This window comes from Enhydra lutris, unplaced genomic scaffold (assembly GCF_002288905.1).
Source record: "Enhydra lutris kenyoni isolate GAN:26980312 unplaced genomic scaffold, ASM228890v2 scaffoldscaffold47, whole genome shotgun sequence".
Lineage (NCBI taxonomy): Eukaryota > Metazoa > Chordata > Mammalia > Carnivora > Mustelidae > Enhydra > Enhydra lutris.
Genome location: NW_019154131.1, coordinates 12,955,699 through 12,981,825, shown reverse-complemented (window position 1 = coordinate 12,981,825; position 26,127 = coordinate 12,955,699). Strand labels below are relative to the sequence as shown.

At 42.6% G+C, this 26,127-nt stretch overlaps 1 protein-coding gene across 1 annotated transcript in view; it reads right to left on the bottom strand.

Moving 5' to 3' along the window:
- Window positions 1–17,619, bottom strand: part of LOC111156589 (ADAMTS like 1) — a 934,723-nt gene extending 917,104 nt beyond the window's left edge. Inside the window, exon 1 of the mRNA XM_022517576.1 lies at window positions 17,533–17,619. Within this exon, the coding sequence (XP_022373284.1) occupies window positions 17,533–17,619 (87 nt within the window). The remainder of the gene's footprint in view (window positions 1–17,532) is intronic.
- Between the last annotated feature and the right edge of the window lie 8,508 nt (window positions 17,620–26,127).

Sequence of the window (26,127 nt, the reverse complement as noted above, 5' to 3'; positions counted from 1 at the left end):
CAACACAGAGAGTAGTCAATAACCCGGTTACTTTGATCAGTGTATTCAAAATGCAAGCATTTTCAGGAATAGCCTGCACGGAAGGGAACCCACCAAACCCAGAACAGACTTACAAAATGAATGAAATAATTTAGTATCATCTGTCCCCAAGTCTCAGCTTCAGAAGCCACCCAAGAAACTAATGACTTGACATAGGAGGCGACTTTCAATTTCCAAGCAACAACTCTTCCAAGCCTTGGTGGAGTTGAGACAACTTCCACCAAAGCCAGGCTCACCCCTAAGAAAACCTTCTAACTGAAACAAGCACCACCAAGACACACAAAAAAACCCTTGAGAGGTATACACTGTAACTGGCAAGTCACTCAATGTCAAATGCAATCATTTTCTATCTCCTCCTCAAAAACAGCTTCAAAGAACCACATGCCCAATATTCAGGGTTATCTGCTCTGCATGCTAGACCCTCTTTGCCACAAGTGATGGGAAGGTGGCGGACCGCCCTGGGCGTGCCAGCCCAGCTCCTGGCGGATGCCGCTTCTGCCTCATTAACAGTGGCAGCTAAGACATAATCGAGTCCGGCTGCAGGCAGAGAGAACTGCTGGAGCTCATGGGTGGCTGACAGACTCCTGAACTCCCACTTCATAAGCATTCCTCTGAGCAGTCATCTTCTACCCGCGGGATGACCTAGAACAAAACCCAGCAGGGAATGGCCTGTTCCCAAACACAGGGACACTTCAAACTCGTCGCAGGCAGAGTCAGATGAGATGTAACCCTAATACTCCTGCCGCTGCAGGGACCCCTCAGAGCCACTTCCGCCCAGCGTCTACACGGCTGTCTTGCCGTGTAGGAGATCGTTTGTGGTAACACCCAGGAGGAGAGGGGGAACCCGCCAACTTGCTGCACGTCAGCAGCTCGGTCAAGTTTTACCAAGCTGGGAGTCCTTGGGTTGGGGAGGCCCCCTGTCCAGCTCTGGTTCTGGCTGGAATGCCAGCAGAGACCTAATCCTACTGAGGCAGCAGCAATGATGCCCATGTGACCTCACCAGCCTGCTTCGGTGGTCATGTTCACAACTGCCCCAGCTTTCTGATAATGCCAAACACTTTCCAGCTTCATCTGAAACATAGAAAGCAGGACAACAGGGGTGCTGGGATGGCTCAGTTGGCTAAGCGTCTGACTCTTGATTTTGGCTCAGGTCATGATCTCGGGTCGTGGGATCAAGTCCTGCCTCAAGCTCTCACTGGGCATGGAGGCTGCTTGGGATTCTCTCTCTCTCCCTCTCCCTCTGCCCCTGCCCCTGCTCTCTCACGCAGGAATGTACTCGCTCACACTCGCGCGCTCTCTCATACAATCTCTTAAAAAAAGGGGGGGGGAGGGAGGAAGGAAGAAAAAACAAGCAGAACAATATTGATCTGAACCTGCACCAGATGTAAAAGGAAAAACAAAAGAACTGAAAGAAGCAAGAGGTAGAAAATGTTTATTCGTGTTAAAAAACATCCAGTTTGCCAAGTAACTTGCTTGAAATCTTAGAATTTTACAATGTAAACGTTCTTCTATTTGGAGGTGAGAGTTGTCCTCCAAAAGCTGCTTCTCCTCCCAACTTTTTTAAAGGAAGAACTAGATTGTGGAGTTAGATGAGTGACAGAAGGGAAAGAAAAGGGCAAAGCCTCCACAGCCCCACAATATGATCCAGCAGAAGGAACATGGCAGCCCACCTAACCAACCGCGCTCTGAATCCATTCATTCTTTTTTTTTTTTTCTTTCTTTCTTTCTGCCAGGGACAGAAGTTGGGACAAGCTCACAAACTGTGCGCCAAAGAAATGCCCAGGCTCGTATTTCTGCTCCCATTGCATGGCGTGGGGAAGAATTGTAAACCCGAAGGACAGCCCAGTAACCTCTGGCCCAGATTAAAGTACAGTATCACGATTTCATAGATCAATTACAATTGCCTTGTAGTCTTAGGAACCAGACATGCAATATGCCTTTTTTTTTTTTTTTTTTTTACTTTAAACAGACACTATTTGATCAGCCCCCATGGAATGGAGAACTTGTTTTTATTTGTAGTTCATCAAAAGAATAAGACTTATCAGGTGGTTGAGGAACTGAACACAGTCCACTGGTAAAAAGGCTCCCTTTGATGAAGGACAATGCTGCCAGCCGCCCGCTAGAACCCCACCTGGGCTGACATTCAGCTGACAAGATGCTAATCAGCACGATCAGGAACACAGCTGTGCAAGAGAGCCTGGGAAGTTCATTGTTGTATAGCAGTAAATTTTGTTCTGTTGAAGGTCTATAGTGCCTTCCTAACCCACAGCTGATTTTCCCCCTTCCCTACCCCAAGTCCATCATATCTCACCTTATAATTTTGAAAATGTGGGACCAAAAACTTCTCCTAAAATAAAACTCACATACTCCTAGTTTTAGTGATTCCCATTCTCTGGGTCTTGGACGCCAAGAGCAGTAAGTTACGGACAATGATTTGCAGAGCCGCATACAACAAGACACCAACTACGCACTTGCCCAGATCTATGTGACTTTCCAAGGGCATTTTGGCAAAGGCCAGCTTGTGTTACCTCCCAAGTTCACAACTGTCCCCCCAGCCTCCCTGGCTAGCCATGTGACTGACTGGATTCTTTGGTGGGATCATAGGGATTGGGACCCTACTGGAGATTTGAGTCTCATCAGGAACGCAAAAAATGTATGTGGGCAGGAGAAACTCATTCCACTCCTAAGATTACCCCCAAGAAAACCTCCCATGCAGTTCTCAACATCCTCTTCCCCCTTGGTCACCCAGACACAGGTGTCAGGGTGACCTTGGAACCCAGACATTAAAGACAGCACAGCCTGCATCAGACCAGACCCTGAATAACTTCAGGCAGCAGACCCCCCAGCCCCCTTTCAGCTCTGCCAATTGGACTTTATTGTGAACATCAACAACAAAGCACTATTCTGTCACAACTCTGAGATTTCAGGATTTTACTATTACAGGAGCGAATGTTTCTTTAACTAATACACATACATAGGTGCTGCTGGGATTCACAATGGTATACATTCAATTTAGTTTTCATTTTGGGAAGGACACTTAACAGCAGGGTATAGATTCATTTAAAAAGCAATACCCAGTTCAGAGGTGGTTTTTTTCCTGGCTATATATTTGCTTGAAAAACAATTAAATTTTCAACAATTCCAGACGCTGAGCTAGATGTGACATATACAAAGGGAAGTAAGATAGTCCGTGGCCTCAAGCTTATAGAATATTGGGACAGCAGACATACCCTAAAAATACAAAGAAGTACATCATTGCAACCCCAAGTGCTTGAAGCAAACAGAGCATTGTGAGAGAGTCACAGAAGAGACTTAAGAGACTGGGGTGGGGGGGAATGGAGGGACTTCTTGGGGATGGCACATGTAAGCTGGAGAACAGATGGATAAGAGTAAACTAATTAATTAAAAATAAAGAAAGTGGGGCACCTGGGTGACTCAGTCAGTTAAGCAACTGCCTTCGGCTCAGGTCAGGATCCCGGGGTCCTGGGATTGAGTCTAGCATCAGGATCCCTGCTCAGCGGGGAGCCTGCTTCTCTCTCTCTCTCTCTCTCCCTAGACAGCCCATCCCCACTATTTGTTCTCTCAAATAAATAATATCTTTTAAAAAATAAAGCATGTATTCTCAATGGGGGTGATAGTACCCCCAAACAGACGAAAAACTGGGTTCTTGGATGGGGGAAAAGAGGACACCTCCCCATAGTAATGGTTTGAAGATAATACAGTGAGTCCATTCAAAGGCCACAGCACATGTAAATAGATTATTCATTTGTGGCATTAAAATTTCATGGGGATCGCAGGGGATTAAGAGGAAGTATCTTAAAATGTCTAAAAAAGGAGGCAATAATAAACAACAGTCTCAGAAACACAGGTCTAAAGCCAATGGGAATCCACTGAAGGTGTTAGGCAGGGGAGTGCCACAACCTGATGTTCATTTCTAAAAGCCCTGTCAGAATTATTAATATTTTTGTGCTAAAAGTTCACATTAGAAAAGTCTGGAAACCGTTGGTCATTTTAGAAGTTACGGTTAATTGATATTAACGCACTAAGATCATATAATCCAAGCTCTTCATTGTAGATTCAAAAGGAAAAATGAAACTCAGAAAGGCTCTGTACCTTGTGTGTTGAGAATCATGCAATTAGCAAGCAGCAAAGTCTGAATCCTGTTCTACTTCCTTCAGCACCGTTCCCCAAACTCTACACTGTCCCACACATATCTACGCTGTCCGTGCAATTAATTTGCCTGGCTGCATTTTACATACTGATTCATATTTGACCACCCTTTTACATGATATTTGAGTCAGATGAACAAAAAGGAAGAAAATGTAACTTTTTGCCATGCTCCTAGATTTTTAGGGAAAAAATAATGTCCTAGCCTTCTGCTGTCACTATTCTGAAGACTGTCAAGATCTGCAGGTTAGAAAACACAAGAATCTTAACTCTGTCGATTCAGGAGAACATGTAGGGGGAAGTCAAAGTTTTGCTCAGCTTTTGTTGTAACCACTGGCAGAAGTCTCAAAAGGGAGCATTTAGTCTAAATTGAAATAACTGTCCCCTGGGTGTGAAGAGGAGACTGGAGGTCTGAAGAAGACGTCACTTCTGATTGATGGAGAAAAAGAAGCACACTCGAAACAAAACAGAACACCAATGTTCATAGTGGCACCGTTCACAAGGGCCAAATGTGGAAGCAACCCAAGTGTCCACTGATAGATGAATGGATAAACAAAATGTGCTACTTCATAAAATGGCTTATTATACAGCCTAAAAAGGACATTCCAACACCTGCTACAACATGGATGAGCCTTGAGGACATCCCACTAAGAGAAATATGCCAATCACTAAAAGAGAGATCCTGTTATGATCCCACCTGTAGAAGGTATGGAGAGCAGTATAATTCACAGAGACAGAAAACAGAATGGGCAGGGGTGACGGGGTGAGGAGAATGGGAAACGAGTTCTTATATAGTGGGTATAGAGCTACTTGGGCAAGATGAAGAGTTCTGGAGATTGGTTGCCTAACGATGTGAATGCATTTAACACTGCTGAACCCTAGACTTAAAAATGGTTACAAGGGTAAATTTGTTACATTTTATGCTTTAAAATTTTTTTTAATTTTAATGAATAAGTTAAAGAAATTTTAAGTGTTTTTGCAGTAATTTCAGAGAACTTCTGTTCACATATATACATCCAGTCAGAAAACAAACACCTAGGCAGCTTGGAACTCCCCAAGTCTCGGTTCATGGCCACATTACCTTTTCAACCCTCTTGAATTTGGTTTGGCCAACACCAGGGGAGCAGAGGTGACATGTGTCACTCTGAGGAGAAGCATTTAATGGCCAGTAGAAAGCAAAGCAACGCTATCCTTTCCCTGCCCTGGCTGCTCCAGAAGCCAGCGGGGTCAGGCGGAGCTGCTGTCTGTGTGGACACGGCACCCACGGTGAGCCAACCCCTCCTGACAACCCAAGCTGAAGAGGCGGGCTGATGGGGAAAGACACCTTTCTTGTGTGAAGTCACTATGATCTGGGGGTGGTTTGTTACCTGGGCATAATCTGCCCCATGTGGACGAAAGGGAGTTTTCTAAGGAGCAAGAATCTGAATTTCAGATTATATTAACAAATGTTCTTTAATAGTAAAACAAAACAAAACTTCATTTCTCTGTAACTGATTTCGAAAAGAAAATACACAATTAGCACGCTTCCTGAAATGTACAAGATGTCTGACAGACTGTTCGCAGTAAGGAAAACTTCCTTCTTTTCTACACGTGTACCACATCAGAGCCTACGCATGACTCAGTGGATAGCCTGTGTATATTTTGTTTGGCTGGCTGGTGATAGAGATGGGGAGCACATCGTAAACAGGGGGCCCATGAAACATTTCCTTCCTCTCCTCCAACCAATAACGGAGCAACAGTTGCTGCATCACACTTGGGTAGAGAAGGTGTGCAGCGGCACGTCCTCTCCCTTTCACCAAGTGTCAAGTTCCTGGAGGCTGCGGCCGATTTTCTTTTTTTTTTTTTTTACTGTTTTTTTTTTTTTAAGATTTTATTTATTTATTTGACAGAGAGAAATCACAAGTAGGCAGAGAGGCAGGCAGAGAGAGAGAGGAGGAAGCAGGCTCCCCGCTGAGCAGAAAGCCCGACGTGGGGCTTGAACCCAGGACCTGGGATCATGACCTGAGCCGAAGGCAGCGGCTTAACCCACTGAGCCACCCAGGCGCCCCTGCGGCCGATTTTCTAAATAAGTATCTGTTAATCTTCCAAGGGCATGATGACTCGAGGAGAAAATACACAGGAGCCAGGCTCCAGCAGGTTCCGTGGGGGGGGTAAGGACGGAGGGTTCCCCCACCCCTGCACTCCCCATCATTCCTCGCTGCGGGCAGAGTGACTGAGACCTGCAGCTACTCCCAAACATCTGAAAACCATTTATAAAAAACTGAGGTTACTACAAATAAAGACACTTTAAGCTGGTGGTTCATATCTTTAGTTCATGATGTAACTAGACACTAAAAGAGCAGCATTTGCTCTGGCGGGAAAAATCACCGAACAGAGTTAGGACACGGGTGGGTCCACTCCCTCCTCTCCCACTAACAACCCGGGACATGTAGTTCCACTTCCTAGGAGCTTATTTCTCGCATCCATAAATAAGAGAGATCGAATCGGTGTTTCCCAAAATATAGTCTCTGGCCTAATTATGTGCGAATCCTCTGTGGGTATGTGCATGATGGGGACAGGGTCCCCCACAAATGCAGACTCCTAGGACCTATCCTTTTCCCACTGAATGCGAATCTGAGAGTGAGGCCCAGGAATCTGCAGTTAGAGCTTCCTGACTTTTTAGCTTCTTGGCTCTAGACTTTGGGGACCTTTGGAATTGAACGATAACAGCCCAACTGACCAATGCACGATGAAGTTTGAGACCCATACATAATACTGAAGAATCCCTGAGTCTTCTGGCTATATGAGCCCATAGTCACGAGCAGAGCTGAAAACAAGTAGCTCCAGCACGACCCTTTCTATCCACCCGTCAAAAATGCATCATGTTCTAGAGTTCATCCCAGTATAAAATCAAATATTAAAACCATTAGGCTATTACTAACTACTGAACACGATTTCGCTCTTTGTTACACCTTGTCACCGTGCTCTGCCTCAAGAGAGTCCAAGACCAATCACGCCCTAGAGAACACACGCTAATACCGCATGGGATATTTTAAGGCCAGATCTTTACAGCATGTTAACTCCATGTTTTCTCGTAAAATTGTCTTCAAACATCAAAATTTGTAAAACAATAAAATATTTCTGTGCTGGATCCGTAAGCCAATAGGTGTGACTATTACACATACACTTATGCAGCAAAGGGACAATAAATACTTGTTCAAAGATGAAAAAACTAAAACACAAACATGGGAGTGGAGAGAGAACCTATGATGAGGATCCGCAACTAGCAGGCAGGCGGCATGGATGCCCTTCCCTGAAGAAGTCGGACTCCTAGTTACACACGCACTCAGTAAATCTGGAACTAGTACCTGCCTCTTTAGAACTCTGGTCCATGATCTTTTCTGCAAAACTGACCAAAGTTTTACGTACCCTGGGAAAATGCAGGAGTCTTTAAAAAGTGGGCACAATGACCAAAATGAGCTCTACTGGGGTTCAGAGATGAATCGGGACAGGAAAATAGACGTAACGAAAGAGGAAAAATAGTGCTAACTTTGAGTTAAACACGGTAGATGGAACACCATATTTTTCTCTCTTCCCTCCCAAATGTCTGCTAATATAACAATAAATAAAGATGACGAGAGAACTGGAAAGGCGTCAACAGCAGACAAAAGATGCCAATAGGTTTTTGGGATATGGGAAATGGATAGAAGAATTGTTACCGACTTAACAGAATTGTGCTTGCAAAGGGAGACAGTGATGAGAAGGAAGACTGCGCGGGCTGTGAAACTCCAGAAAGGCTTCAAACTTGGAGGCAACTGGTGCAGCAAGAAGGCTGGGGGTGAAGTTTCGGCTATAACTACAAATACCAGTTGAAATTACCTAAATCACAATTCCGTTGAAAAATAAAATTGAGAAAATTCTTAGAAAGTGTAAAAAAAAGAGGGCACCTGGGTGGCTCAGTTGCTTAAGTGTCCGCCTTTGGCTCAGGTCCCAATCCCAGGATCCTGGGATGGAGCCCCACATTGGGCTCCCTGCTCAGCGAGGAGCCTGCTTCTTCCTCTCCCTCTGCCCTCCCCCTGCTTGTGCATGCACTCTCTCTCTCTCTGTGTACTAAATAAATAAAATCTTAAAAAAAAAAAAGCAAGTATAAGAAAAAGTAACAATAAAGACGAGAGAAAAGGTTTTAAAACATGGGCGCCTGGGTGGCTCAGTGGGTTAAGCTTCTGCCTTTGGCTCAGGTCATGATCTCAGGGTCCTGGGATCAAGCCCCACATCAGGCTCTCTGCTTGGCGGGGAGCCTGCTTCCTCCTCTCTCTCTCTCTCTGCCTGCCTCTCTGCCTACTTGTGATCTCGCTCTGTCAAATAAATAAATAAAATCTTAAAAAAAAAAAAAACCATAGATGGTTGATCCCGAAGATTTACTAATTAACAGGAGTTCCACAAAAAGCAAACACATAAGGGACCAGGAAAGAAATTATCAAAGAAACGTGAAAATAAACATTCCCCAAAGGGAAGGGCATTGACCTATTTAGGGTCCGTGGAAAGCCTAGCACACTGAATTCAAATAGCCCAGGCCAAATCACAGCATCATGAGACTCTGACTCAGTCACTGGCCAATTGCGGTCCATGGTCCGAATCTGGCCCATTGTCCATTTGGGTAAATCGTTTACTGGAACACAAACAGGTTCATTCATTTATAATATTGCCTGTGGCTGCTTTCCTGCAGCAGTGGCAGAATTGAGGGGGGGGGGTGTCCAAGACAGCGTGTCAACGAAGCCTGAAATATTTTCCTAAGAGAAATGAAAACATATCCACACAGAATCTTGCACGCGTATGCTCTTAGCAGCATTATCCCTCAGTGCCAAAAGGGAGAAACAACCCAAATGTCTAGCCACAGACAAATGGATAAACAAAATATGGTATCTGTATACAGTAGAATATTTTTCAACTATCAAGGAATAAAGTGCTGATAAATGCCACTGCTTGGATGAACAGTGAAAACACGCTAAGGGAAAGAAGCCAGTCCCCAAAGCTTACATACGATGTTATTTCATTCATAGGAAAATCCAGAGTAACGAAATCTACAGAGAAAGAAAATAGATGGTTGGCTGCTTGGGGTAGAAGGGAGTGGATGAAAAGTAGGGGTGATAGTTAAAGGGTACAAAGTTTCTTTTGAGTTGACAAGAATTTCTAAAATTGACTTGGGGATGGTTGCATGTAATTTATATTGTCAATATAATTTAAAAATCCACCAAGTCGTACACTTGAAATGGACAAGCTCTGTGATATGTGAGTTATAGCTCAATAAAACTGGTTTTTAAAAAAGGAAACATACCAGAAAAAAATAGAATAATAATATACTACTTGGCCCACTGGACCCATTCCCATATATTAATACTGACCACTAGTACTGACCATTAATTCTGATCATTCCAGTTTATTAATACTGACTCAATGTCATATTAATAAAATGTAAAATGTGATAAAAGATCATGCAAGAATGATGAAAATAGAATATGAAAAAGAATGAAGAAATCAAACCATAATGGGATTCTAATGGAATATGAAAAATCACATTAAAGGTGTAAGAACTATGGAGGTGACCAGCCTATGAAAAATCTCAAAGAACTAAAAATAGTTATCTAATATGAACATAGCCAAAAGAAAAGTGGATTTTAGAGCACAGTCTATTTCTAGGGCTAGAAAGGTCATTCATTAATGAAAAGGGAGCCACCTGACCAAAAAGACATAATGATCCTAAATGTTTATGCACCCAATTATAGAGCTTCAAAATAAACAAAAGAAAAACTGATAGAACCACAAGAAGACATAGACAAATCCACACTAGCAGATAGAGACTGTAATATCCCTCTCTAAATATCAGATACACTAAATATGTAGAAATCAGTAAAGATACAGAATATACTCCCAACCAGCTTGATCTAATTGACATTGATAGAGCAGTCCACCCAACAACATCTAGACTGATTAGGGAAACTTAGAAGACACAAATCTGTAGAAAGATTAATTCTTTATGAATAAACATAAAACATTTACCAACACAGACCATATTCTGGGCCATAAAACAACTGCCAATAAACCTAAAAGGATCCAAGTTATATTAGGTGTGTTCTCTGACCACGCTGAAATGAGAAATTGTTAACAATGATACCTGGAAAATCTCCAAATATTTAGAAACTAAACAACTCACTTTAAAATACATATAAGTCATAAGCAATGAATTTTGGAACACTGAAAAAAAAATTAAATTAAATTTTAAAAAGTACATGTAAGTCAAAGAAGAAACCAAAGAGAAATTAGAAAATATTTTGAACTAAAGAAAAATGAAAACACATTTAGCACCAAGGAAAAGTTTAGATCACTACACACCCATATTTGAAAACATAGAAAGTCTCCTATCAGTGGCCCTAGAATCCACCTAATAAAACTAGAAAAATAGGACCAAAGAAAATATAAAACAGAAGAAAATATATAATAAAGATAAGAGAAGTAAGGAGTAAAATAGAAAAAAATAGAGAAAATCTGTGAAACCAAAGCTGGTTCTTTAAGAACATCTATAAAATTAAAAAGCCACTAAGCAGATTGATCAGGGAAAAAGAAAGAATACATAAATAACCATTATCAGGAATAACAGAAGATATAACTCCATGTTATAATGCTATTTTAAAAATAAGGGAGCATTATGAACTACTTTATGCCAATAAATTCAACAACTTAGATGAAATAGACAAATTTATGGAAAAAAAAAACTACTAAAGCTAACTCAAGATAAAATAGATTACCTGGAGAGCCCTCTATTCAATAATTTAAATTTGTGGTTAATCTTTATACTAAGTAAGCCAACTCCAAATCCAGGTGGCTTCACTGTTGAATTCTACAAAACATTTAGTGAAGAAATCAGACACAAGCTCTTCCAGAAAATTGAAGAAGGAATATTTTCCAACTTATTCTAGGAGACCAGCATTACATTGATACTAAAAACAAAGACATCACAAGAAAACTACAGACCAGGATCTTCCATGGACATAAATGCAAATATGTGAATCAAAGCTTAGTAAACTGAATCTAACATTTTTTTTTCTTTTTAGAGAGAGAGAGATTGAGTGGGGTAGGGAGGGGCAGAGGGAAAGAGAAAGAGAAAATCCCAAGTAGATGCCTGTTGAGCATAGAGCTGGACGCGAGGCTCAATCTCAGGACCCTCTATCTCAGGACCCTCTGAGATCATGACCTGAGCTGAAATCAAGAGTTGGAAACTTAACCAACTATGCCACCCTGGCACCCCTAACACTATTTTTAGAAAAGATAATATACTAATCACCAAACCAAGTTTTCCCAAGAATGCAAGGTGGTTAACACATGAAAAATCAATGTAATTTGCCATATTAACAAATGACAAAGGAAAATCCATGTGCTAATGAGAGGCAGAAAAAGCATCTGATAAAAATCCAACATTTGTTTCTAATAAAAGCTCTCAGCAAATAGAAGAATAAAAAGAACTTCCTCCAACCTGATAAAGGACATCTACAAAAAACTTACACCTAACATCATAATTAATAGTAAAACATCAAATTCTTTTTCCTAAAATCAGGAAAAGGCAGTGTTCTAATCAGTGTTATTAAACAAGACATTTAAAATATCCATATTGGTGAGGAAGAAGGGTCTTTATTTTCATGACATGACCCTAGGTGCAGAAAGTCTGACAAAAAGCTACTATAACTAATAAGCAGGTTTGGTAATGTTGCAGACTATGCCAAAATCAATTGTTTTTATATACTAACAAGGAATAATCAGGCACAATTTTTTAGAAACAGTACCATTTAAAAGAGTAACAAAAATGTGGAATACTTAGTATAATTTGACAAAAATATGTAAGATCTGTACACAGAAAACTACCAGATACTGCTTAGAGAAATTAAAGACTGAAATAGGTAGAGAAGGATCATAAAATTTAATATCATTAGGAGGCTAATTCCCTCATAACGCCAAATCAAATCCCTGCATGTATTTTTTAAAGATTTTATTTATTTATTTGACAGAGATCACAAGTAGGCAGAGAGGCAGGCAGAGAGAGAAGAGGAAGCAGGCTCCCTGCTGAGCAGAGAGCCCGATGTGGGGCTCGATCCCAGGACCCTGGGATCATGACCTGGGCCGAAGGCAGAGGCTTTAACCCACTGAGCCACCCAGGCGCCCCCCGGAATGTATTTTTTAATTGGCAAGTTGATTCTCAAATTCACACAGGGTCAACATTCTTGAGAATGAAGGACAAAGTTAGAAAAATCGTACTTTCTCAGTTCAAGACTTACTGTAAAGCTACAGTATTAAAGATAGTGTCGTACTAGCATGGCAAGAAAGACATAGTTCCCCAGAATAGAGAATCCAAAAGACAGACCTGCTCATATATGGACAACTGATTTTCCAGAGAACTGCAAAGGCAATTTCGTGGAGAAAGGAAAGGCTTTGAAAAATATCATGCTAGAGCGGCATCTGGGTGGCTCAGTCAGTTTAGCAGCTGACTCTTCATGTCCACAAAGGTCATGATCTCAGGGTGCTGAGATGGAGCCCCAAGTCGGTTCTGCACTCAGCAGCAGTCGCTTGAGATTCTCTCCTTCTGCCCCACCCTCCCACCTGTGCACACTCATTCTCTCTCTCTAAAATAAGTAAGTTTTTTAAAAATCATGCTAGAACAATTGAAAAGACATAGACAAAAAAAAAAAAAAGTGAACTTGGGTCATCTTGTACCGCTTACAAAAATTAACTCAAAATGGAACGCAGAACTAATGTAAGACATAAAACCACAGATTCCTGGGGTAAAACCTCTATGACCTTAGGTTAAGCTAGTATTTCTTTAAAACAAGAGGAAACATGTAATCTACAAAGACACAATGTAATAACTTCAGCTTCATCAAAATTAAAACTTCCACTCATCAAAAACACAGTCAAGAAAGAAAACAAAGACAAGCCACAGACTGGGAGAGAATATCTGCAAATAATTCACTGATAAAAGACTGATAGCCACAATATATAAACAACTCTCAGAATTCAGTGTGAAACAACACAGTAAGAAATGAGCAAAATGGTCGAATAGAAATTTTACCAGAGAAGATACATGGATTTTAAATAAACCCATGAGAAAATGTTCATCATCATTTATCATTCGGGAACTGCAAATTCAAACCCAAGCTCCTACGATACCTTCTTGCATAACTAAAATGCAAGACTGACCTCACCAGGTGTTGGCAAGGATGCAGAGAAACTGGAACTTGTGCATAGTGCTAGTAAGAATGGAAAATGGTACAACCTTCTGCAAAACTGACATTTTCCTAAAAACCTAAACATACACCCACCAATAGTTCAGCCGTTCCATCCCTAGGTATCTACCTAAGACAGATGAAAGCACAGGTCCAAACAAAGACTTGCATACGAATCTTCATAACAATTTTGTGACAGCTAAAAATTGGAAACACATTGCCCAACTGCAGGCAAAAGCCTTTGGGTGACAAACTATGGTATATATATGCAACTTAGCACCATGTAGGAACACATTACTGATACCTGCTACAGCATGGACAATCTCCAGATCATTAGACTGAGTGCAAAAAAGCCAGGTCAAGAGAAGTGGGGGAGAGGGTTGCTACTGTATGATTACATTAGCATAAAATTCTAGAAAATGCAAACTAATCCATATTTACACAAACCACATCACAGTTTGCCTGGTGATTTTGGGTATGAGAAAGGGTGGCACAGAGGGATTGCAAAAGATAATGAGGACCCCTTGGGGTGATGATGTCATGGGTGTATACATATGTCAGAACTTAAAATTGCATACTTTAAGTGTGTGCAGTTTATTGTATGTTAATGATAACTCAAAATAATACAAACCTAACAAAAAAGTCACTTTGGGGCCATGAGATCTGAGGTGAGGAGAAAGAGTAGAATAAGAATTTGCTGTGTTTTCTTATAAGCCTGTATTGGTTGTGTTGTGTTTTGTTTTGTTTTGTTTTTTAACCATGCAGAATCATCCTGGTAAAAAATGTAAATAAAAATAAAACAAGAGCAAGAACTACAAGAGGATAACAAAAAAGACAAGAAAGACTTTCAAGTCTTTAGTTGAAAATCAGCTGCTCTTAAAGGCACAAATTCTTTCTACCCACCTGTAACTATTTACTTCATTACTGAATTCCTAACAAGGATGCAATTTAGAATACCACAGTAAGTGAAAATGTTCCATTTTAATGTTTGAATGAGCTATCACTGATACACCACCAAAAGAACATGAACTGCTACTAAGTGACATTATTAAGCCATAGTAATCGACTTGTGCTGATCTAGCCACAACCTTCTCCAACAACCTTGTTTATTTTTACAGTGGCTTGCCACAGATGGGTTGTAGAAATCATTAAGCAGTTGATAACCCCTACTGGTTTAAACCATTAATTATCTACTTCCTTACCTGGGAGCAATTTGAGCAATGGGATGAATTTGGATTCAGCTGATGAAATGAAATTGATATCAGTAAAATAATCAGTTTCAGAAGAGCCTAGAATGAACTACCTTCCAATTACACAGGGAAAGAAAATTATCTTGCCAGTTAGTAATTCCGTTAGAACAGAAGCAAAGGAAAATAACCCCTTAAAAGCAGATATTCGGCAAGAAAAAATGGGGAAATGCTGGTGTTTGAAATAATTTTATTTGCATTAAGATTGTTCTTTGGACTTTGGAGAAATAAGGCTCAGGTGTAATTCAGCTTAGGGAGCCAGAAACTCTTGAACACAGACCCTCCTTCTACTAGGGCTATGATATATACACAGAGAGCTCTGGTAACTCGGATAGTCATGCTTTTGTGTACTGAGGGCTTTGATTTAAAAAACAGCTTAAAGAATGTATACATTCCAAACAATGTTCAAATCATTTGGCATTGGCTATGGTTTATAGAATGATTTCTTCTTGATATTAAATAACCTCAACTTTCTGGTCTGCTTAATTCACTGATTAGAAATAATGCCCGTGTGGTTAAGTGAGGACATTAAGCAATGTTCCAAGACTAGCTGCGTCTGCCCATCACCCAGGTTAACTCTACAGGGGACTGTGTTCCGCCAGGATACAGAACCCAGCTACCACTTTAAACTCTTCTCTATCCCTTCGATGACAAGTTTCGTCAGGCTTCTCACATGTGGAGAGCAGCCCTGCCGAATGCAACAAGAAAAACTCACTAGGAATTGAACAATAAACCAGTTCCAACACACACAAAAGGCTCAAATCTGCTTCTATCATCTTTATCCAGAAGAAAGTTGGTTGAGAAGTGGAGCGAGGAAGAAGAGGTATGTAATGCTAGGAAAAATCAGTGTCTCCGGAACACCGAGAGGCACTGACTGACCTGAAGGAGAAAACAGCGCGCACACACACACACACACGCAAATCCTATGGTATGCATCTTAGCACGTTCTTTGCCATCTTTGCTGGGTTCAAATATTATCAGATAAATTACCAAAATCTCAAGGATAAGGTCGAATTACTGCCCCTGCGATGACACCGAAATAAGACAGAAGGCTTTCTGTCTTGGTTTGGCTTAGGTGTCCACGTGCCTGTCAGCGGGGCCGGTAGTACCTTAGGGAACATGGACCAACACCCTCATTTTGCAGAAGAGGAAATGGAAGGTCAAGGGCCTTGACCAAAATAACAGAGATGCAGCCAGGATGGGATGCTAGACCTTAAGGCTCTCTCTTCAGCTCTCTTAGGCCCTTTCCTGATCTCCTTTGACTTTCCTTTTGGGGTCAAGATTCTGTCAGAACAGGTCACTGGGAGGCAGGTCATTTTTACACAGCTGTTTGTAACCCAACTACACAATGGAATCACCTGGGAGCCACATAAATTCTGACCCTGGGACTTCACCTCCCCGCCCGGAAGCCTTCTGATGTAATCCAGCTGGGGTGTGGCCTAACGCGGGGAGTTTCAAGAGCTCCCTTGGGCAATCCTAAAGTGCAGCCACCTCTGAGAAGACTTGCCATGGAGCAAAGCCTATTGGCAAAGAAACTTGCTAATCATTAAGAGGAGCTTTGCAATGGTTTTTCATACTCCAATCTAGGCAGGTGTTCCTTGTTGAAAATTTCTCTGGCTTATTAGGGTGTTCCCTGCTCCTCGGGTTCTAGCCAGCTCCGTGCCCTTCTTAACCGCCATTGTCGGGTACCCTCAGCCTCTAAAAGCTCACCACTGCCATCAAAATGACCATTAAAAGAGAGACCGGAAACAAGTTTCAAAACGCTAAGTAAAAGCGAGGGAAGGAAATCCACACACACCCCTCCTCATGATTTGGACAAGTCTCCATAAGCAAAACAGAGGAAAGGGAGGCTATCTAGCGATTATTCCAGCCAAGAGTGTTTGGGCATTTTCCCAGAATTACCCAAGTAATCCCGTGAAAAGGGAATCTATGTAGGCTACATTAGGTACAAACTGCCTAACTCGTGAGTTTTAATCAAAGTTACCTGACTCTGGAAACTGTTAATGCCAAAGACACCACGTGCATCATAGGTTTGACTGGCCCCTGACCCCTTTCCTAAGCATCTCCCTCTGGGGTCTTGCAGTAACAAACCAGAACCCGAGCAGACTGTGAACTCAACACTCTCCCAGGGCCCTTCTGCTCTGCCTTGGGACCTGAGCCACCCACTCCGGAGAACGCCCCAATTCCTATGCCCTTCTAGCTCAAGAAAAAACCGTAGGAGCATTCGAGGGGGTGTGGTGAGGACGAGTCCCAGGGCGCCGTCCAGAACCTCCTTTTTTCCACCGCAGAAGCTCCAAGAGCCCCGCTGTCCTGTACACCTTACAACGCTCCGCCCCCGACACTCGGACGCAGGTGGCCCTAGGACGAGGATGTCAGAAGTTCACTCGTCCTGGGAAGCACGGAAGTGAGGAGGAGTGTCCCGGAGGCCGAGCCTCCCCCGCACCGCCCGAGCCTAGACCCGCAAGAAGGGTCTTCGCGAAGGACTGTCCGGAAGAGGTGCGGGGTCGCGGACTCCCTGGAAGAGGGCCGTACCCTGGCTCAGGCGCCGTCTCCTCCCCCGACTTTGTCCCGCGGCAGGCAGGACCCGGGCGCGAGCGGGACGCCGTGACGCGCAGCAGGAAGCTGGGCTGAGGCTCAGCACAGGATTTGACCCCGGCAGCCCGGAGCTCGCCACGAGAGGCCGCCTTAGCCCTAACCCGTGCCACCTGTCCTCGCTGGGGTGGCAGCACAGCCCCAGGACAGGCCCCGGCTACAGCTCTCCCCGCTTTAGCCTACCAGAAGAAAAGTCTTAGGAGGGTGGGGAGGGACGCCCGACGCGCAGACCGCCTCACCTGTCCGGCGACGTAGAGCAGGCACCAGGTGCCGCCGAGGATGCGAGCCAGGAGCCTCGAGTGCCAGGGCGCAGCCGGCCGTGCCATGGTCCCCCGGCGGGGAGGGAGGGGAGTCCGGGCGAGACCCCTCCCTGGAAGCGGCAGCCGCCTCCCGCGCGGGCTGCAGGGCTCGGCAGTGGCCACAGCAGCCGGCGGGCGGACTGGGGCGTGCGCCTGTGGGGCTGGGCTGGGCTGCGCTGCGCTCCGCCGCGCGTCCTCTGAGCCGCCCTGCGGCCGCCGAGCCCGGCTGCTTTGAATGGGAGCGCGTGCGCTGGGGGCGGGGGCGTTATTTGTGAATGTGCTGCTTGTCTTGGCTCGGGATGGTTCGCGCTCCAAATCCCCCCCCTCGCCGGCACCCCCTCCGGCTCCTGCTCCTCCCCTCCTGTGTCAGCGCAGACACCCAGCCGCCCCGGCAGCGACTGCGTGCGTCTTTCGGGAAACCGGAGCGGGGCTAAGCGCTGGCTTCTATTTATTTATTCTTTTTAAAGGGAGGGTCTCGCACTGCACACCTTGGACGCGTGTGGAATCCGACCCTGCCTGCCCCGGGAGAATACTGGATGAGAGGGAGAGGCTCTCCCCGGACGCTGGCGCTTTCCCCGGAATGAGTCCCCGGGGCCATTCCCTGCGCGCTGTCCCTGGAGCTTGGCGCGCTGCAGCCGCCCTGGAAACCACGCAAGGCCCTCAAGGGACGGGGGAAGTGGGGGCGATGATTAAGAAACTCTACCCCACACAATGCGCAGCACTAAACGTAATGGTGTGTTGTCCGTGGAGACCCATCCTCTGGGTACGCAGAGAGATGCTCCCGTGGAGTTACTGTTTTGCAACCTGGGTCTGGGGGAAGAGGACTTCGCTCGAGAGCGCCCAGGCCCCACCACAGCTGGGATGGGACGCAGTGAACCAAGAGCCAGCATCACCCATAAGGAGCCCAAGAAATGGGTTCAGTGAAGCTGACTTCGCTTGTCTTCTTGTGCCAGTGGTTTTCTGGGGCAAGCCAGAGCACTCACTCCCTTGTCCACTGCGGGTCGTGTTCTTATTAATTAGGGTGGAGGCTTTCAGGCTTTCTCTGTAACAGAAAGCAAACTGCGTGCCCTTTGGAGCTCATTGCCATTGGGACCCAGGTTCATTTCTTCCTGAAAACCTAGCGCTCCAGAGCCAGTCTCCCAAAGCATATTTATGAGAAAGTAAATCCCCCACCCTTCTCCCAACCGTCTTGCAGGCCACTCCACCCCTCCGGAACCTTGGCAGTGAAGCTTACAGAGGCGGGGAGCTGGCCCCACTTCAGTAAACTCTACGATAAGAGGATTCAGCGCAACGCTCGTGAAACAACTTTTGTGAAGTTCCCACGTGCGCGCGTTGGGATGAGCCCAGCATAAAATGAAGACGCCGCCATACTCCCTAGCAACCATTCATTCAGGCCACGTATTCTTAAAGCCAAGCGCTGGGCTTAAGCACCCTAGCCCATAAGTGACCTAGACAGATTTGGATCTTGCGCATTTTAATTGCATGAACAGACTGGACGCAAACTGCCTGCTGACCACAAGAGGCATAGTCAGGGTAGAAATGCCTATAGGAAGTGAATGTTGAACATGTGTCAGCATGAGGGTTTGTGTCCAGAATAGGGTGATTTTTTTTTTTTTTTTAAACTGGTAAAGAGTCAAGGAGCTGCTTCTCAGAATTCACCTATTTACTCATTATCTGTGTATTATCTGAGTTCTCAAGAAAATCAGAGGTGAAAAAGAAAAAATAAAATCCCTCTTTGAACTTAGAATGCCAGAAAGTCAAAGCTTGAAGTTCAAGACCTTGAAATTTGTCTTAAGGATTATAGGCCAGGTTTTCAGCCTCAGTTGGTAGAGAGGAAAGGGTAAGATATTTAAAGACAAGATACCAAACACAAAAAGGAACAAAGGCCACAGAGGCTGGAGACAGGAAAGTGTTCTGTGGAGGATTGCAAATGGCTTGTCTTGCTAGGATGTTTGAGCCACAGGTTAAGCAGAAAAAGGCAAGGCACTTTGCTTGGTGGGGTGGTGGTCCTAACATGATGGGGTGGGAGAAAGAAAAGCACCAGGGTAGAAGATAAAAGGGAAGCCGCATTGGTATACCAGGCAGCATTAGCTGAATTAAATCTTTAAACAGTCCTCCAGATAGGTAGAGCTGTACTCTCAATGGCTGTACTATCGGGATTGGAGCCAGACCTGGAGGGGCACACAGGAACAGAATTTTGGGCACTGGAAGAGAACTCTAGCCCAACTGCATATCCCAATCCCAAAGAGCTTGGTTGTCTAGCTCAAAAGGCACATTTTTATTTTTAAATAGGTAAACAAACTAAGTCCCAGAAAAGTTAAGTGACTTGTCCAGTGTCTCATTTAAGAGGTCTATGCATTTGTTCTCACCTCCTTGTGACAAAATAAAAAAGGAAAAGAGAAAAAGAAGGGGAGCTTCTATTCCTTGAACAACGAGGTAACAGAAGGAAACAGGAATTTAAATTAATGAGGCAGTTAAGTATAAGGTAAAAAGAGGGTAGTTAGCCCAAAAGGAGGGAGACCAGCTAAGACGATGCTGCTGTAAACCACCCACAAGGTGATGAAGGCTTCCATTGCCAGAGAGGCACTCCAGCTACCAGAGAACAAAACTGGTGTTTGGAAAGCCACACAAGAGAAGGCAAATATTATTAGTTCTGTGTGTGAAGATGGCACTTCCGTAGAACATCTCCATACCAGAGGTTCAACTCCAGATCCTTGACACCAAACTCCAATGTTAACAAATAGTCTGATTTTGTTGACTTCTGCCATTTAAAAATCTATACGTTCTTTTTTTAAAAGATTTTTTTTATTTAATTGAGAGAGAGAGAGTGAGAGAGTCAGAGGGAAAGCAGACTCCCCACTGAGCAGGGAGACCGATGTGGGACTTGATCCCAGGACTCCAGGATCATGACCCGAGCCAAAGGCAGTCAGTCCCTCAACCAACTGAGCCACCCAGGCACCCAAAAATCTATAAATTCTTAAACTATTTCCAACCAATATTACTCATAGTATAAGAAATAATTGAGGGAATCATTATCCACTGAAGATCAGGTTTCCTTGATACTGCATAAAACACAGGGGGGGTGTTTTAAAACAGATGTCTTTGCTTAACATCTTACTAACCTCACTGTAACACAAGGACTGAGAACTGCCACATTCCTCAGGTATTGGAATCCACACAGACTATCTGAAGACCCCTGCCACCACCGTTGGCTCTTCTTCTCACACTGGCCTCAGTATTGCCAGAGCCTCTGCTCTGGGCCACAAGCCTTTTCATCTGGGACTTGCAGCAGGAGATGTGTTTTGGTATCACTGGTAAGACCTCTCAGAAGCATTCCACTGGAACACCAGACTACACGATTCTGAGACAGACCAGTCTACCTGTTCATCTCCAGGACACTTCTACTTCACTTACTGCTCACTACCTCCCAGTTCCTTCTTCAGCCCTCTCTTTTGCTCCTGTCCCTTTCTGTCCAGCATACTTTTCCAGCGTACATTTCCAGAATACTTCCCAGTACCCTCCACGTCCTCGCCTCTTGGTCTTTTCTTCACATTCCAACTCAAAACAAACTCAGTTATCTGCTTCTGCCCTACATAAGCACCAAACTTTGCAGGTGAGAGCCACAAAACAGGACAGATAAGTGGTGCCATAGGATCATCTCTCCAACCTCAATGGGCTCCACACTGTCCCTCGATCCTCCTGGACCTTTCACTCCAGTATCATCCTACCCCTTATAATGACTATTTCAAACCTTGTCCTTTCTCCAAACCTCCAGCCGTCTCCTCCTTCACCTCCCTCTCTTTCCAGATAGGCAGAGCTCCAGCTTTTCAGAGAAAACCAAAGCAGTCAAATGGGAACAACTTCCACCTTTACCTTTTTCCACCAAACCTGCTTATATCCATAGCCATCTTGTTTACCTCTGTTTTCTTTCCAAGGCCAATCCTTTCATAGTGCTCTTGGCCTCATTTCCCCCCTTGCCTTCCACTGGGAAGGAAACTTACTATAATTTTTCCTTCTCTCTGTGGTATTTTCAACAATGCCCTGAAAACTGTATCCTATCTTTAAATACAATGCGGCCTCTGCCATGTATAACAAAAAATATATTCACTCTCCAACCACCTCTTATCTTTTCTTCGTGACCTTACTTATTGAAGGATTTATTTACACTGTTTATTGCCTTCTTCCCTTTCTATTTAATCCTCAGACCACTCCAGTCAATATTCAGCCACCATCACTGTAGATAGAGAAACTGTTCCAGTCACCAATTGCATCCATGAGGTCAAATCCAACGAATGATCTTTGTTCCTCTTCCGACTTGTCCTCACAAAACCATATGGCATGTCCAATCATTCTTTCATTCTTGGGTATTCCTCAGATATTGGCATAGTACTTCTTAGAATATATTTTTTGCCAGGGCATCCCTTTCCCTTCCCAACCCTTTATCTAGTTACCTCATTACTAAGCCCCTCCAACATCGGGGTTGGATTCCTTATTTATATATACTCATGTATCTGTATCATTTTCCTTCATAGAATTTATTCTAATTTGTAATTATACTTTTACTAGTATGACTAATTGACCAAAATGTGTCTTTCCCTTCCCACTAGGTTGTAAATTCTGTAAGAGCAGTTTACCATGCGGGTACAATGCCTTCCAGTCCAAATTCCTAGCAAGTCATGCTTGACAAAAATCAAAATTAAATTAACAAAGGGATGAATTAGCACTTCCCACCATTCAACTGACCTGACCTGGAAATGTAACCATGGAGTAGAGTACAAACTGCAAGCTCCTTGAGGACAGACATTATGTGCTATTGACTGTTATCCCAGTATTTACAAAAGACCTCGGAACATAATAGGTAAGAAAGAGAGACAGACAGACAGATGGAGACAGAGACAAAAAGAGAAATGCAGAAAGAAAAAGAAAAAGCCCTGGTTAAGTGAATGAACAGATAAGTCTGCCGATAAGTCATAACCCTCATGGGACACTGTGCTTTCCCCTCAGAAGGAAGCAGAGGTAATTTAAAATATTTTGATCTGGATGTTAATTCACATAACTCTGTTTATCTGGTTTCAGCTAATCTTTCAGCCACTAACAGAATGGGAAACTGCCTCATCAGGTAAACACCTAGGCAAACTCCACATAAAAATTCATAGGCCAAACAATTCTCGAATAGGTAAAAATTTCCAACTATACTCATTCTTCTAAAAAATAAAATAAAGTTTGTTACCAAACTAATTATGTTTCTTATCAGCACCTTGAAGTTTCCCTATAAAGAGAAAACAAAAAGTAAATGATTTAAATAATGGGTACAGAATATCGACCAGAACACAAATTACATTTCTTACTAAATACTCAGAAGCAGTCGGAAGGGGGAGGTGCACATTCTATTAGCCAGAGTTAAGATTTATCTAAATTATTTCCAGTTAGTATATCATGTACATTATAAAATGTTCAGCAGGAAAGGAATTTTCTGATAACTGGCTCAAATTCTGCTTCATTCCCCTCTGGTTCTTTAACTAGCTGGAAATGCCCTTCTTGTCAGCCATTATTTGCCTCGGTAGACAAGCAAAACACAGAGCAAAGCTGTTCAGTCAAGCAAAATGTTCATTTTTGACAAGTTGAATGTCACACACTTTGTTCAAAGAAAATATACATACCTGAATTATACAGTTAAAAGTCTCCTCACTTGAGTGAAGCTGTTTCAACAATATTCCAGTCCATAGAGACATGTGGCTTCAACTATTACAAACTGTTAAATTATGTGCATAATAAAAAAATGATAGGAAACATAAAGTAGTATGTTTATATCTCACAGAAATGACTCAAAACCATATTTCAAGAAAGTAAACACTGGAAACCAGCAGTTTTACTGATTCTCTGCCTTAATTTAATCTCCGGTCTAATTCTGTCTTTTAGAGGAACATACAGATTTTTCTTTCTTTTTAGCTACCATGTTTGTGGATTTTTAAATTGAAAGCATAAAGATTAGCTGAAACCAGATAAACAGAGTTATGTGAATTAACATCCAGATCAAAATATTTTAAATTACCTCTGCTTCCTTCTGAGGGGAAAGCACAGTGTCCCATGAGGGTTATGACTTATCGGCAGACTTATCTTTCCATTCTATAACATTGACTGACTGGCTGAGGCATGCCTGAGGTCGCGGGGGTGTCCTGGCATCCATTTATGCTGCGGCCATGATAGTGTGTTAAGTAATGCGCGTACTTAATCTCTCCATGTTGGCTTGCGGGAGTCTCACATATAAAATGTGACAGCATTTGTTTTTCTTACCACATAAAAAATGACATCACAAACTGTTAAGAGGTTAAACCATATATTATGGCTTCATTTCAGAGTCACTGTTTGCGTCATATGACAGCCCAACAGGGGCCGAATCTAACACACTTAACATTCCTAAGGCTAGGAACATATATAAGCTCCGTAGGGTGAGGCCCATTGGGTGTGGTTCTATCACGCAGAAAATCTTATATAATAACAGTCTTTGCAAAAAAATTGTCATTCTTTCTCCATGTGTTGAAGGATTTGTCCAAATAACACAGCAAAGGACAACAGAGATTATAAAGGAATCAAAAAATTACATTTAGAAACAGACATGAATTCCCTTCCTCCTCTCTGGAGACCTCAGAAACTGTTTACCTGAACTTGGCAACAATTTTTCCATAATTCAGTCAGTCTGTCAACAATAATATTTAGTTTCCCTTTTGTACTAGCCATTATGAAACTATATAAAAGTAGTAAAAAAAAAAAAAAATCCCTGTTCTTCCAGAAGTCACCATTAAGTTTCACAAAATACATTTATGTGAGAAATGTGTATCTCCAAAATATTTGTTCCTCATTACTTCAGAAGCCCTTCTGCAAGCATGGTATCCTGTCGCAGTCAGTTCTGTATCTTCAACAACTACCACAACAGACCCTCAGATGTGTGATAAGCTGCATCGAATCCTTATTCTAGTGCAAACCACATCAGTGAGCACCGTGAGGAGCAAACAGGAATTCTGTATTTTGGACTAGCTTCGTAAAGCCCCATCAGAGTATATCAGTGATCAGAAACCTTATTTCTCTCAAATGCTGGTATGGTGAGCTCCCACATATGATTTAAACTGTGATACAGCAAGTGGTTTCATAGATAGCTTTCATTCAGCTAATTCGCCATTTTATTACAAGGATTTGTTCTTATATAAAAGAATATACCATTTTCAAATCTGAGTATTTGGAGTATTTTAGTATGTTTTGCTTCATTACGACATCACCCAGCACTGTAGCTGTTTTCATGCTCTCTCTGGTCCCAGGCACACCGGGCATACCAGAAAGCTGGGGGCTGAAGTATATTACTTATTCCAAACTCAGCATCTGAAGTTTCTTGACTGTGTCACAAGACTTCCAAAATAAGTCCCAGGAGCTGGGTTTCTATGTCACAAGATTGCTTTACCCAATGTAACAAAAGCAAAATACTGTCATCTATGTACCTAAGCAACATTCCACTTTTCAGTTGTTGCCTATGACTGGATATCAAGGGTTTCTGCTTATTAGAACTACCTTTTCTTTTCTTTTCTCTTTTCTTTTCTTTTCTTTTCTTTTTGAAAGCAGTGTTTAAGAAAAAGGAAAATGGACTTCTTTCTTTCAAACTAAGATTTATCCTCAATTTCCCTAGAGGCATCAAAAAAGGAAACAGCACAAGTCCCACTGCTGTTTGGCTTATTCTGAAGTATCAGTGTATATGTGGACACAATCCCCTTTAGTTTTGCTAGAAAAAGAAATCAGAAAATCAAGTCTCTGGATAGTTCCAGAAGAATCACACAATACCTGGGAACACATGATTTTGTTTGCTTTTCAGTAACAACTTAGTAAACATAATTCCTCATAGAATCATAAGTAAAACAAATTATAATATGAAACAGAATTTAAAAGCAATTGTTACTTTGACCTCCAAGTAATGACTGATATATTTTTAACTGCTCTACTGTTCTGTGTATTCTTATGTTGTCCTTCCTGTTCTAAGATACAAATACCAATGATGTCACTACCCACTGGGAAGAATGGGAACATAAAGTCTGAAGCATGACATAGTTTTTTTCTGAATTGGATATGCTGGTCAAAAAAAATAATAATAAAATAAAAATTAAAAATAATGCAGTGGTAAGAAAATAAAATTCAATCAAATCAAAAATAAGGGATTTTTGGCAACAATAAAATACACTTGTTTTAGAAGATACTGCTGATCTTCGTTTATAGGATTAAAGGAACTAAAGCTTGTGACAGTGCTCTATAGTTTGTAAAGCACTATTACAAGCACATTTATTCATTATTTGGAGGTGTTAAAACCAAATTCAGCTAAGTTTGAACATCTAACTGGCTTTATTTAATGATTTATGAATCACACGGCATCCCATCTTAACAGATAGCAAAGAGCTCCGAGAAGCTGCACGAAAGCCAAGGCTTTTATAGGCAGGTGGAGGTGGGATGAGGAAGCCCTAGAAGGAGTAGATTATTTCAGGCAAATTCACTTACATT